Source organism: Leptosomus discolor, chromosome 1 (assembly GCF_034619465.1).
Source record: "Leptosomus discolor isolate bLepDis1 chromosome 1, bLepDis1.hap2, whole genome shotgun sequence".
NCBI classification, from domain to species: Eukaryota; Metazoa; Chordata; class Aves; order Leptosomiformes; family Leptosomidae; genus Leptosomus; species Leptosomus discolor.
This window is the reverse complement of record NC_141391.1, coordinates 75412698-75429274: the sequence shown is the minus strand read 5'-3', so window position 1 is coordinate 75429274 and position 16577 is coordinate 75412698. Positions and strand designations below refer to the sequence as shown.

The 16577-nt window shown below is 40.8% G+C and overlaps 1 protein-coding gene across 1 annotated transcript in view; it reads left to right on the top strand.

Moving 5' to 3' along the window:
• Positions 1 to 16577, top strand: part of SLC9A7 (solute carrier family 9 member A7) — a 76395-nt gene that overhangs the window by 28914 nt on the left and 30904 nt on the right. Inside the window, exons 2-7 of the mRNA XM_086482218.1 lie at positions 6966 to 7165; positions 8465 to 8542; positions 9265 to 9341; positions 10333 to 10445; positions 11798 to 11903; positions 12192 to 12333. Coding sequence (XP_086338344.1) covers positions 6966 to 7165; positions 8465 to 8542; positions 9265 to 9341; positions 10333 to 10445; positions 11798 to 11903; positions 12192 to 12333 — 716 coding nt within the window. The remainder of the gene's footprint in view (positions 1 to 6965; positions 7166 to 8464; positions 8543 to 9264; positions 9342 to 10332; positions 10446 to 11797; positions 11904 to 12191; positions 12334 to 16577) is intronic.

Here is a 16577-nt window from a genome sequence, read left to right as displayed (position 1 = left end):
TGCTCATGCCTCTAGGAACGTGTGTGGTGCTTTGGGTTTTATAGCTAAGGAGGAATACTTTTATTTTTGACAGTATAAAGAATCTTTTTAGATGCTATTTATAAAATATTTAACAGCAAATGCTTTGTTAAATCTGTGTTGCGTGAAATAATGGTTATGCGGTAAATGAACTTGAAAGTATGTGAGTTGAGACTGATTGCAGACTCTGACCTTCTTTGTAATCTTTTACAAATACCTGTGCCTTTTTATAACGGTGGTATCTTATTTTTAAGTTGAGAGTGTCTCTTTAAATTGTTGTCTGTGGTTTGTCTGAGCTCTTCCACTGAGTCACTGCTGAAGCTGGGAATTAGCTCAGGAGCCTTGACTCACAGTCCTGTGCTTGGACCAGAGGCCACATGTTCTCACCACAGGACAGCAGTTTCTTCCAGGGCTGAGCCTTCAGTTTATGCTGTTCAATGTATGCTGCAGGGTTGTGGCTTATTGTGGGAGGTTTTTTTGTTCCGTTGATTGGGTTTTTTGTTTTAACTCTTTTCTTTTCTGGATTTTAGATGCTAGAGGAGGATACAGGGAGTGATTTTTGCTTACTGGTTATTGTTTTGCCACATCTGTATGATCATATTTCTGTAGTTGCCCTCTTGCTAATAGGGTCTATTTGTCCCTCCAAACTATTTGGAACTAATTTTTCTGGAGTTATAACTCTTCTGTGTAAATGGAAAGCTATATACGAAACTTAATAATTCTTCAGAAATTAACTATTGAAATTCCAAAGTAGTTTTGTTTAAATCACCTGCTAGTTGTATTTTTAACTTACTTTTTTCTGCCTTAAGTCTGTTCTTTAACCATGTCGTCAGTAAGAATGTACATTGCAGAATAAAGCATATCTGCCTGCTTCTGTAGTTCATAAATTATTTTGACCATTTCACTATACATATGAGTATGTGGATCACACTAACGTGACATGGCTTGAAACGTAATTAATTCCCCTAGGGAAAAACAGAGCAACAGTTACTCAGAAGGCATTTTTGACTGTCACAGACACTGTTGTGGGTTTTTTTGGAACCCAAGGCTTGCGAGAAGGTGAGGGTGCACACAGTGCACACTTATCTGGCAGCACAGAGCCAGCAAGTTAATTTGACACTGGGTTCTGCACAGTGTCCCAATAACTTTTTTGTTTGAATAACCTGTTTCTTTAAATTCAAAACTATGCTCAGTTTGGCTTATTTAAAAAGTTAATAAAATGCTTATTACAAAGATGCCCTTGATAGCATACTGCTATGTTTGCCTACAAGGAAGAATTACCAGCTTGTTCACTGTCATTTAACTTCCTTATCTAAAATAGACCAAAGGCAGTGACAAAACGTGACCTTGAATCTGTTATTCAGCTTTTCAGGGTTTTGGGTATCCCCAAAACTTCCTTCAGACTTCAATAACTGGCATTGCATTCCTGCCTCCATTCCATGTCGAAAAATGCCCTTTTTTTTTTCTCCTTTCTTTTTTTTTTTTTTTTTTTAGCTGAAATGTGATGAGAACTTGTCTCGTGTTTACGCTGCTGAACGTAAACTGCCAAAGACAAGGATTAATTTCAAAACAGGCTTCCCATTTTTCAAGTCTCTCATCTTCTGCAGCGATGTGACAGGCTGATGAATGCCGTGCTGGCGGTGTTGCACCATTAAGAAAGTAGCTGATAGATGAATGATGCTGAGTGGGAGATGCTAATGGAAGTCTGGAGCTCTGCAGTCACTTGCTTAACCTTTCTTCAAGGGGTCGTATAGCTGTGTTCCTCTGCACTTCTGTACGGGATAGTACAGTGAATGGCAAGCAAATGGTATAGAGAGTGGGTTGCCAGCACTTCTGGACATGGTACGTGGTGTTTGATCTGATTTTTCAGATGTGCAACATTACCAGGGCAGTTCTGGATCAGAAACAGTGTCTGAACGACTTTGTAAGAAGTGTTGAAACTCCCCCATAAATTGCTGTCAAATTTGAAGGTGTGGACTGTGAGGTTCAAAGGTTGACCCTGTATTAGGAAAAATACTTACTCTGGTGGCGTTTCATGCTATTTAAAGTAAAACTTTCCAAAGGTGATATCTTGATGCACACAAACATCCTATAGGAAGACAAGCTGTGTTATAAATGCTGTGTGTTATTATTAGTCTTTTGCCTTGATGATACTTATAGGGCTTTCTTTCATCCTTCTTGCCAAGTTTGTCTTCATCTTTGTTTCTTTGTCTTCAAGCTGGGAAAAAGTTCAGTTTGGGAGTAGGGAGGAAAAATCTAGACTTTCAAACATCAGAAATCCTTTTGACATATTCTTTGTGGTTTTTCAAAAGCAAAGAGCTATTTTACTCACCATTACCTTGCATCTGGTGTCCAGATACCCAAAATGTGCTACTCTGCCTCTCTGTGGGCTGCGTGAAGAGGAGACAGGCTGTGCGCCGAGGTGAGACTGCCGCTGCCCAGCTTGACAAACCAGTCAAAATGATTTGCTGTCGTGTCGCTTTCAAAACTTAATACTTTAAAAAAAACAAAAAAAACCCCACAACAACTAAAAAGACTACTAGCAAGTGTCTTCTCTGCTATGTCACAGTATCTGCTTTTCTGTATTTATGTGGCATTAACAGTGGTTGAACGTCTCCTGGTCACTCCCTCTACCTGCTTTCCAGAGGGTGAGCTGTGGCCCAGGGCAGGGGGCAAGTTGGGTGGATTGAGGAAGTAAAACATCCCCTTCTTGGTCTGCCAGATCAATTTGACTTTAATGATCTGACCATGCACTTTTCAGAGGAGTCTGTCCCTCTCTTTTCTGTCTTCCCAGTAGATAGCTGCAAACAGCAATAAGGTCTCTGCTGAGTCTCCTTGAGGCGGAAACGTAGTTAATGCAAACTGCACTGCATAGGGAGGGACCCTGGCTATTCGGTGCCCGACTCTTTACCAGGAGCGTGTGAAACAAACTGTATCTAAACAGGTTTGAGTTCACAGATTGATCCAGTCCACTGATTCAGTTTGAATTCTCTGGTTGAACTGGGTCGTGGAGGGTGCATACCTCCGCTTCCTTCAGACTGCTGCCTACTGAAGCTCCCTGAAACATCAAGGCTACTTCTTCAGCAGAGAACTGGGCTGGAAACCATGCAGAGCGTGGCTCTGACCAGGGACAGGCACTCGCAGTTACACATGCCTGTCTGAATTCATATTCTCACTTCAGTGACTTCTGTGCTCCAACAAAACCAAAAGTAAATATGCTATTTTAAATGGTGTATTGCCAGATTGGTGTTGACTATGTCTGAAGTCTATTTTATTATCAGTAGTGATTTATTTTAAAAGGGAAAAAAATATTCCCAGCTTTTTGATGCTTCATTTCCAGTAAGATGTTCTTTGTGTACCAGCTGCGTGACCAGCATTGTACAGGCAAGATACTGGCATAAATGCTTTCTCTGTTAAAAGTGAGAATGCAAGTCATGCATACAGGGCATTAAGTATTAATTTTTGAGATTATCCTTCCTGAGAGTCTTTCAGCAGTGATACAAACTTGCCCTTGCAACAGTTACCACAAACCGAAACTTTGAAAGTAAGGGTCTTCACACATTTTGAAGTATTTGTAGCCCATTTCTAGCTTGCTTTTTTCGTATTGTGACAGTCATGCAGTAAGAAAGTGCTGGATTAGTGGCCCTAGAGGTTTCTTTTTTGAAGAGGTAAAATGTTCTTAAGCAATTGGGTACATATTTGCTCTGTTGGTCCAGGTTCTCCCTAAACTCTTCAACCGGGAGACCTTGTGGTGCAGAAGTAACACAGAGTTTGTGTACTGATTCTTCTGTATCCATTCCTAGCCTCCAGCATCTATCCATCCCATTGCTTCCAAATAAGCAACAGAGCTGTACTGAATTTATGCTTGTATTAACAGCTAAGAAGTTAACAAACCCTCTAGGTTTGTCCATTGAGCAATTCCAGGTCTCTCTTTCCTGTTTTCGTTCTGCTGCTGCAACTCTGACATTCCAGAAATGGTTGAAATCAAGTATCCAGAGAAAATTTATAGAGGATGCCCTGGCCATCTGTATAACACCTAATGGCAGCCAGCTTAGAAGGGCATCCTTTCAGCTCTGGTCTGCCTGAAAAGTGCTTGGGCTTTTAGTTTTTTTGGGCCCTTGAGGACTGACTAAATATATAAGCTTTGTTAATGTTACTTGGAAGGGAGAAACCATCTAAGAAGTCCAGTAACTCGTTAGTGTGTAAAAGACTTGATCTTCATTGGGAAACTGAAAATACTTCCATATGGTTTTCTACGAAGACTGTACATTCTTTTTTGGAAAAGCATTGACTTCAGGATTTCTGCAGCTCACGTTTGTCAAATGTGTCCAGCTGACGCATTTCACTGTAGTGTTCGAAACCTGACCTTTTGGGACTGTATGATAAATACAGCAGTATGCCTGCACCTCTCTAAGGTCAGGGAACTTTCCCTTCTTCTAACTCATCCTTTGAACTACTAGGTGCCTAGTATTTTTTTGCTAATGAAGCCAGTCATAGAATTTGTGTGGGCTCCTTGGCCCCATTTTGTTTTCATACTTATTTCCTTTTAATGACTGAGCCATGGGTAGCTTTAGCCACTTCTGCTGGCCTCTTGCCCCGACATTGGCCACCCAGGTCCCAGCTGCATCCTGCTGCAAGACAGCAGCCTGGCAGCAGGGATCAGATGCTCCTAAACTACAGTGCTCACTGCAAAGGCTGTCCAGTTTGGTACTTTATCAGCAGAAGGTGTGTGAAAACAGGGTATTTCCCTGTAGCTGTGTTAGCTGGGTCGTGGGAGACTGAGGGTTAAAGGATGTTTCACTTCAAACACTGCGTATCAGTTGTGGATATAATTGGCCTATCTTCAAAACTTGTTTTAAAATAACTGGTGTATATATTATTAGAGGGGAGAAAATGTATGAGTGGGTTATATCCAGTTGTGTAATGCAATCACACCCTGCTCTCCGATGCCTCTTACTAATGCAATAGCAATGGGGGTTTCCCATCTGCGTTTGCACTGAATTCACTAAGGACAGTCTCTGAGCCTAAGAAGCTATTATGTCTGTTGGTATCCCCCTCTCTGTTCTCAGCTTAGCAGTAGTATAGATCTGGCTTTGTGCCACTACTATGTATACACTCATCTCTACATCTGGCTTCTGATTTACTATGGGATTGCTGGTTAGATCAGTTTTTAACACTAACAGTCTTCCTGATGTGTCCTGTGAGCCTGGCTCTTCCTAGGTGCGAGGAAGGTGAGAGCAACAGAAAGCTTTGGCTGCGTGCCTGGCTGGGTGGGTGGACATGTTTGTAGCTATAACTAGTAGTGCACGTGGCTTGGAAGTGACTGGCCGTAACCTGTCACTTCGTGCAGAGCTGCGACCGCGACACATCCGTCATGCATAGCTGTAAAATGCTCTGGGGTCGTTAGGAGCATGCTTACGTGAATGCTCCATATTTAAATTGTCAATATTTGAAATTTCAGTAAGTAGATTTGTCGTGCTGAGGGGGTTTCTTCCCCTGTGTTCTCTTTGAGTATGTACTACTCCTTTCTAAATATAGTACATTCTAATCTTCCAGTTACTTTTTAATCATCTTGTTGCCACTGTATTCTCTTGATCCTAGAGAAGGAGAGCTGCGGGCAAGCTGCCTGCTAGTGTCACAGCTACTACCTGCTGCACCTTCTCTTGCAGTAAAACTATTTGCCACTCTGAACTTGAAGAGAATGAGGTGTGTTCTTTTTGTTGGCTTTTTTGGGATACAGTTTGGTTACTCTTTACACTATGAGTATAAATCTGTTTGGGGTTTTTTGTGGTGTGTGGTAGAATTTTTTTTGTTTGTTATAGCTCATTTATTCTCTTGTTATTACCTGTCAACTTCATTTACCATCCGGGGAAACAGATTTATGGGTGCAGAGTGAGTGTCACAGGGAGCAAAACCAGCAATGACTACTGACTTGTCAACAAAAGGATCAAACATCCATCTTTATCTTGCAGTTGTCTGGAACAAGGATTAAATTGCAGATCATCCTAAGGCAACAGGGGAGCCTTTACTAAGTGGGTATCAATTTGTTTACTTACCAGACCAAAACCACTTTGACTGTTCTTACATGTTCTGACTGCAGAACTGGAGTCTTGTTCTTTACTTAGTACATTCTAAAAGGAATAGTGCTCAGTTAAAACCTTTTGCTCCTGGCGTGGCCCTCCTGTTAGATTAAACTATTTTTTGTCATTGTATTTGATGCATCCCTTATTGATAGTGTTTCTCGTTGGATTTTATCTAGGCTGGCTGAGTAATTCTTCTTATATTCCTGAATCTTAGGTCTCTTATTGCTCATTTTTTACCTTACTTTATTTTTGGTTTTGTGAAATGTGGAAAATGCTTGCAAAAGACACGTAGCTGGCTTCTTTGTGCATGTCATCTGAAGTTTAGTTGCAAAGTTTTTAGAGTATGCAGGAGATTGTGCAACAAATGTTGTTTGCTTGCTTAAAATTGCCAGGCAAAAAAACCTTGCTTCCTTGCTGCAGCCGTAAAATATTGTGGCAAACATCAGTGTTTCAGCTCAGTTATGGTCACATGTTTTCAGCAGTTGTTATTTGCCAGTGATGGTGTATCTACTCAGTTGTCTCCTTAGGCAGGTGAAATGTATTTGATATGACCTAGTCTTTAGCCTCTTGAGCAACTTAGGATTTACATCTTAGAGGTGTGAATGAGTGCAAGGAAGGCAAAACATGAAATGGACAGTCTTGTTCGTCACTTCAGGCAGATACCAGGTAAATTCATTGGTAGTTTTGATGTGCTCAGGGCCTCCCTTCCTCTTCAGGAAACCGCTAGTAATGATTCACTGCAAAACGTTCATGATGCACGTACGCTTGTAAGGTTTCTGCGTTATACCCTGGGTGTTATTTGAAACTAGAAAGTTCAGTACAGGAGTAGCAAATCAGCCTAATGGATCTTTAACTCTCTTCCAGGACTCATAGTTGGGGTGATCTTGAGATATGGGACTCCTTCTACCAGCGGCCATGACAAGCCGTTCAGTTGCTCGCAGGAGGACAGGCCGTTTACAACCCTGCTGGTCAACGTCAGCGGGAAGTTCTTTGAGTACACGCTGAAAGGGGAAATCAGCCCTGGGAAGATCCACAACGTGGAGCAGAATGACATGCTACGCAAGGTGAGGGTGGATCATTTCTTATGCTTGGCTGAGTGTTTACTTGTGCTTCCCTCCCTCCTCCTCACTCCATCCCATTTGAATGTTGGGTAGTATCAGGTGTCTGTATTCCTGATAGTATTTCAATGCTTAATTCAAAAGTGCCCCCTGTATTGTATCACTGCTGGTGCTCTGTTGCATGCATGTAGTGCTTTCCCAAAGCCCTCCACTGCTGTTTGAAAACTTAGTCTACGTTTCTAATGCCTGTAGAATTCATGAAGACCAGCTGAACAAAAAAAGCTGGATACTGTCTCGTATAATACAACATAAGGAAAACGATAATTTCTTAGTGAAAAGTGGTTGTAGAAACCCAGGAGTTGTTTTCCTAGGGTTCTTTAATCTGTTTATTGTCAGGGAATAGTTACTGCTTACATCCCTATAATCCACTAAATGAAACAGCCTGATATTGCAAGTGAAATTAATCTAGCAACTGTTGCTCAGATCTGCCATTTGGCTTCTTATTCTGTTCAGTGTCAGCAATTAACCACCTTTTGTGTGTATCAAAGCTAGACTTTGAAATATAGGATTGAGACTTGAAGGTTTGTAACTCAAAAATACTTCTTTCTGCTGACCGTGAACAGAGCTACGTGCCTGTATCTACCTGTCTGCTATAGATACCCGAAGTTAGCTGAGATGAATCCTATTCTGGGAGTGCAGACTTCTGTTTGTCTTCTAACTTGTGCTTAGACGGGGATCAGTAGAGCCTTGTTAGTCTCACATGTGTGCAGATCTTCTGTTTGGCTTTTAAATGTTGTTTTTCATGCCTTAGTGTAGTGTAGTCCTTCGTGGGTATCTGGATCTCCTACTGAAATACATGGAAGTGATGTATGATCTCAATTCCTGAAAACCAGTCTTGTATCTGACTTGATTGGCATCCAATAACTGTGCAGTGGCTAGACTTGCAAAAAAATGTAAGCTAAAATAGCATTTCATCTGCAGGTATATGAATATCATGTACCACAATAAGAGAGATCTTCTCCAGTGTCATTTCTATTAGAATTTTTTAATTTAAAAGGGAACTGTGTTTGGGACTGCTGCAAGATTATTATTGTTGATGGATGTAATGCCTGTTTTCTCTAGATGCTGCTTACCAGGAAGAGCTGCAGCTTTTCGCTGCTGCGTATGTATAGAGCTGGCCAGTGTTTTGAAGGGTCAACTTAGCTATTTCAACAACGAAAAATAGTAGTTGTCAGAAAACAAAAGAGGAAGAAGACAATTCATGTATGTCTGTTTCTAATTGAAATGTCATATTTTATTTTTTAGGTAACGTTTGACCCAGAAGTTTTTTTCAACATTCTGTTGCCTCCTATTATTTTTCACGCTGGCTATAGCCTGAAGAAAGTAAGTGTAATCATTTCCGAGGAGAATAGCCTCTTTTTTTTTTTTTTTTTTTTTTTTTTTTTAATGTGAAATTGCTGATTTGTTCAGGAGTGCAGACTCCATTTCAAACATTTATTTTTTTTATGGCAGTAAGAAAAATCTCATTTCCTCCACAGATGGTTAGGTTGTATTGTTTTAAGAGAAAAGACATGTACGTTTTACTATAAACACATTAAACTCCATTTAATCTTGATGATTTCTTTTCCTTTGAACTTTGCCAGAGGTCAATGTCAGTTTCACTTAAAGTAGAAGATATCCTGCTATGAATTGTTTCGGTCCTTCTCACATATCCAAAATGCAATAAATGCTGAGAAGTGGACCCAAACCTGAATCCCAGTGGGGATGTGCCAGACCCTGAATGGCAGAAAGGCCCAGATTCTGCTCTTGCTGCAGATACCCTGAATTGGTGCTGGTTTTCAGTTTTGCAGCTAACTCTTACATCTCTTATGAAAACATCTGTGTGGAAAGCTTCCTGTTAATAAGCTACATGTAGGATTTAATACATAGTTCAGATTTGGTTTATTCAATTTGTTGAAGTTGGGTAGAATTTACATTGCAGTAATGAAGCGTTTCTCTGAAATGGAGGAGTGTTTCTGTGTATTAATGAAAGCGTAGTAGTGTGGTTTTGAAGAGGTGATAAAACTTGTTTTTAAAAAGTGCATAACCTCTTTTTTTCTCTGCAGAGACATTTTTTCAGGAATTTGGGGTCCATTTTGGCTTATGCCTTTTTAGGAACAGCCGTCTCTTGTTTTATCATTGGGTAAGTGAACTCTGTGGTATCAGTTCCTTTCTATACTAAAGTTTAGTTGATAAAGTGCATGTTGAGTCTTCCAGATTGCCTCAATTGCGTTATATGTTTGTTTGAGGATTTCATTTGTGTATCCTCCAGACAAAAGGCAAATGTACCTTGCTGAGATTTATCCTGCTTCTAAACAATACTGTCCCTTGAAAAGTTATTGTCAAGTTTGAATCCCTTGACAAGTCCACAGTACTAGAGTGGCGTTGAGTGTTTCATGTAAAGTCCGGTCCAGACTTTTACTGGAATTGACTTTGACTTGAATTCTGGAGGACACTACTTGTAATAGGCTTTTAGCTGTCAAATTTTTAGAGATGTTCCTTTCAGTGCCCACATGTGTGTACACCCTCTCTCCTTCTCTCTCTGCATATATGTATATATATAATTTTATGCGCATATGTACACACATATTTAGTGTAAGGTAGCTGCTCGCATTGGTTTACTTGTGCACAGTCTCTTTATGCTACTAATATTACTGTGTCTGGTGTATGGATATTCTGAAATACAGAAATCCTGAATTGCATAGGTGACCTTGGTTTGTCTGTCAAAGAATTTCACTAGAGAAACGCTTTGAAGGCTTTTCTTAGCTCAAAGCTTTTGGCCTATGTGCTGTGTTGGGAGGAGCAACACTGAGGGGAATTTTGTGCAGGGAAATGTTCCCTTTGGTGGAAAAAGGTAAACAACCTGTAGGTTCTGAGTACTAGTTGTGCAAACAGATTTCATGCTTTGCTTACTGGTTTAAAATAATATCTTCTGGGTCATATATCACTTGACTCGGTTCATAGGGAAAAAAGGAAAATTACTTTTGAGAGTTTAGTGTTCAACTGTGGCAGTGTCCCACAGACCTGTAGCATAACCAAGCCCACCTGAAATGTTGTTGCTTGTGCTTTTCCTTTGCCTGTCTGAAATGCACCGACTTGTTTGATGTGGACTGTTTTATGCTCTTTCTCTTCAGGAATCTCATGTATGGGGTTGTGAAACTAATGAAGTTGGTGGGTCAGCTCTCTGATAAATTCTATTATACAGACTGCCTCCTCTTTGGAGCGATAATATCTGCCACTGATCCAGGTAGCTTGCTGAACATTTTTTAATAACCTTCCAAAATAATCCTATTGTTAGGATTTTTGGCTGCATAGCACAAAGATATTAACAGCACTTCATTTTCAGTTATGTTATGCTAGTATCTCTGATCCTTTTCTCTGAAATGCATGAAATTCTGAGTGTTGTGAAAGCTGTTCTCTGTCAGTTTGGTGCTGGACTGGTATGTTTGGGGAAAAAATGTAACTTTTCTCTTTGAATACTTCAAATATATTTTTTTTTTTACCCAGTAGGGGTGTTTTTTTTGTTGTTTAGTGTGCATCAGGTAGAAGACTGCAAATAGATGAAATTATTACATTGTCTACATAGCAGGACTTCCTACTTTAGCTACATTGCTTGAGACATTGAATAATTTAAGAGCAATATTTGAGGCTTTTAGGCTCTTTAAATGTGGGGAGGGTTTTTTTCCTTCCTTCAGATGAACTTCATGTTTTATGAGTTTATGTAGAAGAATGCTCTTCTGGCAAAGTAATTTGAGCTTCTGCCAAAATAATCTAGTCATCCTTCAAAGTCCAGCAGGCTTACATAGGTGTCTCTGCTTGACCGGTCAGTCTGCAGAACTGGTATATGTAAGGGGCCAGGGTAGGGAGTGGTGAAGTATGAAGCTTGACATTTAAAGCAGCTTATTTGAGGTTCTCGGTGGCGATTTGTGTGAAAATGGGAAGTAGCTACTGTGGTTGAGCTGAGCTCTGAACAGCTGGTGGTGGTACACAATTGATGCAAAAAGTCGCCATGTGATTTTTGAAGCTCATATGTGGGAACATCTTCAAGATCGTGGTCTTTCATCTCAGACTGAAGTTTCCTGAAAGGATGGTTATAAATATTTAGCAGTCTGGACCTTTTCAAATTCTGCACGAACACACACTCCTCTGTCATAGTGGCAACGCTTAGAATTATTAGCACTGTTTTACAATGGCTGAAATAATAAAGCTATGTCAATGATCCATGCAGCTGTTAAAAGTAGCAAGAGCTGCACAACGTTTTGTTGATTATCTTGTATGGAACATGTTCTACAAAAAATATCAGGGCTTTGGTAGAAGTGCTTTTTTGGCCCCGTGTCCCTTGATCCTGGGAGCTTTCCTATGAACACTGTGCAGATGGGAGGACAACAGAGCCACCTCCTAACGGAGCTGCTGTAAGACTTCGTAGTGGAATTGCTTACCTGCAGGTAAACATGGCTATTTTGTTTCCTAGTTTAATTTTGAACCTGTACATCAGTTCCTGGGTTTTGTTGCTTTAGGCAAACTGGAAAGTCTGCTCTGTCAGCTCATGCAGTCGTTCCTGAAGCCAGCCAGAGCGTTTCTTCTCTTTTCTTTCTGTAGTTACCGTGCTAGCAATATTTAATGAGCTGCATGCTGATGTCGATCTCTATGCCCTTCTGTTTGGGGAGAGCGTGTTGAATGACGCTGTTGCCATTGTATTATCTTCGTAAGTAACTACCTGAATTTCTGCTCTGAAATTCCTTAATTGCTTTTGGTATTTGTCTAAAATAAATGCTTTTTCTAAAAAAAGTTATTTTAAATTTAAATGAATTGTCTTGAACTGAACTAATAAACACTGCAAACACTTGCCAAGATCCCTCATGCATACATACACCAGAGTGACAAATTTGCTTTCAGTATGGGATTGTCACTTCTGTTGCTCAGGTGTTGCTGTTATGGAATAAAACTTTTCTGATGCCACTTCTAACTTCTCCTTGTGTTACTCGCTTTCTAGATCTATAGTTGCCTACCAGCCAACAGGTGAAAATACCCATGCTTTTGATGCAGCAGCGTTTTTCAAGTCCGTTGGTGTTTTCCTGGGAATATTCAGTGGTTCTTTCATGATGGGAGCAGTGACGGGGGTTGTGACAGCTCTGATATCCTTTTTTGATGTTCAGCTCTTTCAGACTAGATGTCATACTCAGGTATTAACAGGGCTGTCCCACATCCAACTCTAGCTTGTTTTAATCTGAGTGTGAAGATGTGATCAGTATTCATGTGACCTTTGTAGAAAGGCATTATCGGTACCCACAGAAATCAGCTTTTTCCAATGTAATTGTGGCCATACTAGAAGTTTTAGTGATGTTGCTGGAAGCCAAGGGGAGGCCCTAAATGGGCATGTCCTAATGTCCAGTTTCTTTTTATGAAATTTAAAAATAGTTTTTATTATCACACTTGAAAGACATTTCTTATGGTAACTGGTGTTTGATTCTGTCTTCAGCAAAATCATTAATAGCTGGTTCTGACCCCACAGGATTCTTTGAGTCCTGCATTTAAACTTTCTGCCAGAAATCTGATGTCATCCATCTTGGATAAGATTGTATCTCTACCAGAGTTAACATTGTAATGCAATGTGCTTTGCATAATCTGTTCTGTTCTCTTGAAGTTTGCTGTTGCTATTTGATTAGAGCTCTGACGTGCTCAGCAAGCAATCTATGTGGGTTTTGTTTTAGGCTCAGGCAGTAGACCTTAAGCCTGACCTGCTCCAGGAATCATGATGCTTTTTCAGGAAAAAATTAAACTACTTTGGTTTTAGACTGGCTAGTATAACCATACTTATGCATAGCCCAGATTGCTTTAATCTGCCTGGACTTCTGAACACTGACCTAAAAAGTGGTAAAATGTGGTATTTTGTACAATAATCATGAACCTGTGACTCTTCATCTTCAGCAATGATGTCTCAACCATATGTTGTTATATACACACTGTGCAGATTTCATAGAGTCATAGCATGTTTTGGGTTGGAAGGGACCTTACAGACCACCTAGTTCCAACTCCCCTGCCATGGGCAGGGACACCTTCCACCAGACCAGGTTGCTCAAAGCCCCATCCAGCCTGGCCTTGAACACTGACAGGGAGGGGGCAGCCACAGCTGCTCTGGGCAGCCTGTGCCAGTGTCTCACCACCCTCACGGTGAAGAATTTCTTCCTAATATCTAATCTAAATATTCCCTCTTTCAGTTTGAAACTGTTACCCCTTTTCCTGTTACTACACTTGCTAGTAAAGAGTCCCTTCCCACCTTTCCTGGAGGCCCCCTGATTTGGCTGATATGTCTGCGTAATGGAAACCCTTCAGGTATAAGGGGAAAATGTGCTGTTGATACTTTGATGTTCGGTCTTCCAGTTCCACTGATTTGAAGTTGATGTGGTTCAGAACCATGATTTTTTTTCATCTGTTTTTTAGGCTACCGGCCACCTATAGCTCTGGCTGCTCAAATGCTGTTGCTGTGGTTTTTGGCTTGCTGGTTGGCTACTAATTACAGCTGAAATGCATTCAGATTCATTTTGTAAAATCATGCTTCTGAAACAGCGATTGCTTCTTACTGCTTCTAATATTTGTGCTCAGGATGGTGATATGAGTCTGGGAGGGGGGAGGCTGTTCAGAAGTCAGCCTCTGTGGTGCTTTTTGTGTATGTTGTGGGGTTTTCTTGTTGTTGATTGGTTGGATTGCTCAATTATACAACTGTTAATTTTCCAAAAGAAAACAGTTACTTAGTGTCATGCACTACTGTAGGAGCAAACTGTAAATTTGCATTTTACTTATCGTAGCTGATTAGAACTCCTAACTTAAGTCATGGATGAAGTTAATAGACTGTTATTCCCATAGCTGTGAAGTATGTATGACTAACTCTCTATGACTGAGGGGTTCCATGCAGTCATGCACTGTCCTTTGAAAAGAGACAGAATACTTAGTTTCCAAATATGATGCAAATAATATACAGGGACTTGTTCTGGCTTTCAGCAAGCTGTCTTGACCTCACTATCTGTGGTTATTTTTATAACAGTTAAGGTATTGTACCACTTTGTATTTTCTTTCTGAATTGCAGAACCTGCCTGGTTGAAATTAAGTGAACCAGAAGGCCATCTCTAAGGAATAAAGAAAGTTATGAAAAGAAAAATAGTAATTTAATTTTAATTGACACTTGAATCTGGTCAATTATATGAAATAGTAAATTTTTTTTTCCCCTTACCTTTCTTTCACCTTTGTCTTCCTCCAAACTGATGAGCACAGGTTTTCGTTTCAGATTTAATGAAATGTTTTGGTAAGGGGCGAATAAGGAATTTGATTCACAAAGCTGCCAGAAAAGACTGGAAATGAGGAATTGGTTCTGACAAGGACCCTTGCCTAACTTCAGGGGAACAAGGTTCAACCTCTTCCTCTCCTGTGGAGTGACTGTGGCTATCCAGTTTCCTAAGCATCTGTGAATGCCTTTTGAGCCAGGCACTGAGATAAACTTGTAGTGGGATATCTGAGCGCTCTGTGTGAAGATGGGTTCTAATTGTTGCTACAATTAGATGGATGTTGCTGCTTCAGAAGTGTGATCTTAGAAAACAGGTTCATTTAGGAGGGGAGGGATTCAGCTGAGTGTAACAGAACATCCTCTAAAGTTTCAGAGAGATGGTTTATGGGGAGAAGTGACTGTGTGAGGAATTAACAGCTGTTTAAAAAAATGCTGAGTTTTATATTTGGTGTAATGCCAACTGTCATGGAGAATATTAATATATATTTTTTATGACAGTTTGGGCTTTTGTTTTGAGGGCAACCTTTTGACAAAGTAGGATCTCAACTGAAGGCGTGGCTGGAGTATGTATTTTAGAGCCCTTGCCCTCTTCCGAGTTAGCAGAGAATGCCAGCAAGAAGTAGGCGTGGGTGAGCAGCAGGTGGCTGACCTCAGGATTGTCTCATCCTAACCAGGCTCCCATCGAAATTCTGCCAGCTCTTTGCCTCTGGTTTTAATCACGTTGTTTGTTGTGAATGCAGTGTTCTGTGATAAAGCCCACAGGAGACTGTTTTCACTGAGTCTTCTGGGCTACCTGACTGCTGCTTGCAGGAGGCAGTCAAGAGTGCTGTGAGCCCCAGACCTCCGAGGACCTGTGAATTTCTTGCGGAAAGCAGTGCTGCTCATTGCTCTTACCATCCCTATCCCATGCTGAGCCATGGCTCCCCACGCAGCAGTGCTGCCATTAGCTTTAGATTGTGTAGCGCCCCAGAGAGCCCAGGATGCAGCTGTGTTTCGCATGGACAGCAACGGTGGATGGTGGTGCAGCCTTGATGCATCCATTCAGGTACCTGCTTCATATGAGCAGGGGGGAGAGTGCTACCACCGTACCGTTTCGAGTGTTTTTGCTGTCCTCCCACTTGGATTTCAGAGAAGATTGTGCTAGCTGTCAGCTTTCAGAAAGACCAGGGATCTCTGTACCACCCCTGTTAGCACATGGTTTCTTTCTGTGTCTTCTAGTAGAGTTGCAAATAGCTGTCTGCACCTCAGGTACAGTGAGCTGTTCAGTGTTTACCTGCTGACAGAATAGTGATGAGGAAAAAAAAAACCACCCAAAATTCTATAAATATGTGAACAACTTTTTTGTGGTATGTGAAGAGCTATATTTAACTCTACTGAAATCTGTTCCCCTTCTTCAGTAGCTGTATGAACTGTTAGTTCAGTGTGTGTTTGATGTTCCTCAAGTTTTGCTGTCCTCTGGAAGATGAACTTGGTTTTGCCTCCCATTAAAAGACTGAGCTGCTCTGATTTGAGTTGGCTTTTGCTCTAAAACACATCAACGCTAGGAGAGAAAATATATTTTGTTGTAGGCAGGATTTCTGTTTTGGCTCAAAAGTACAGAAGTGGCCACACTTTCTGAAAAGGGCTTGTCAACAAATCTGAGCAGAAAAATTCTGATAAATCTACTTCATCTTAGTGTTGCTGTAGTCAGGAACAGCAGCCCTGTGAATTAAATGCTTCTGAATGTATTTTATGCTTTATTTAGACTCGGGGTGGGGGGGTGTCTTTAGGAGGTGAACACCAAACCCAAACCAACACTCACTCACACCCCCCACCCCCCTCCCAAAAAAAAAAGCGCCAAACCCCCAGACGCCCAACGTAAAAGGAATGCCAGGTATATATTTCTTCCCTGCCGACACTTGGCAGGGAAACATGACATAGAGTAAGATATCATCTCAAAGAGGAGGAGCCATAGTATGCAGCAAAAAATATCTAAAACTGACTTGCAAGTAGAGAGCTTGATTCTCAAGTATGTCTTGATGTCATGGAATTGATGTTTTTCAGCACTAGAAGTGTTTTGTTTTCCAACTAGCATTGGTTGTTAGCACATAGAAGTTTATC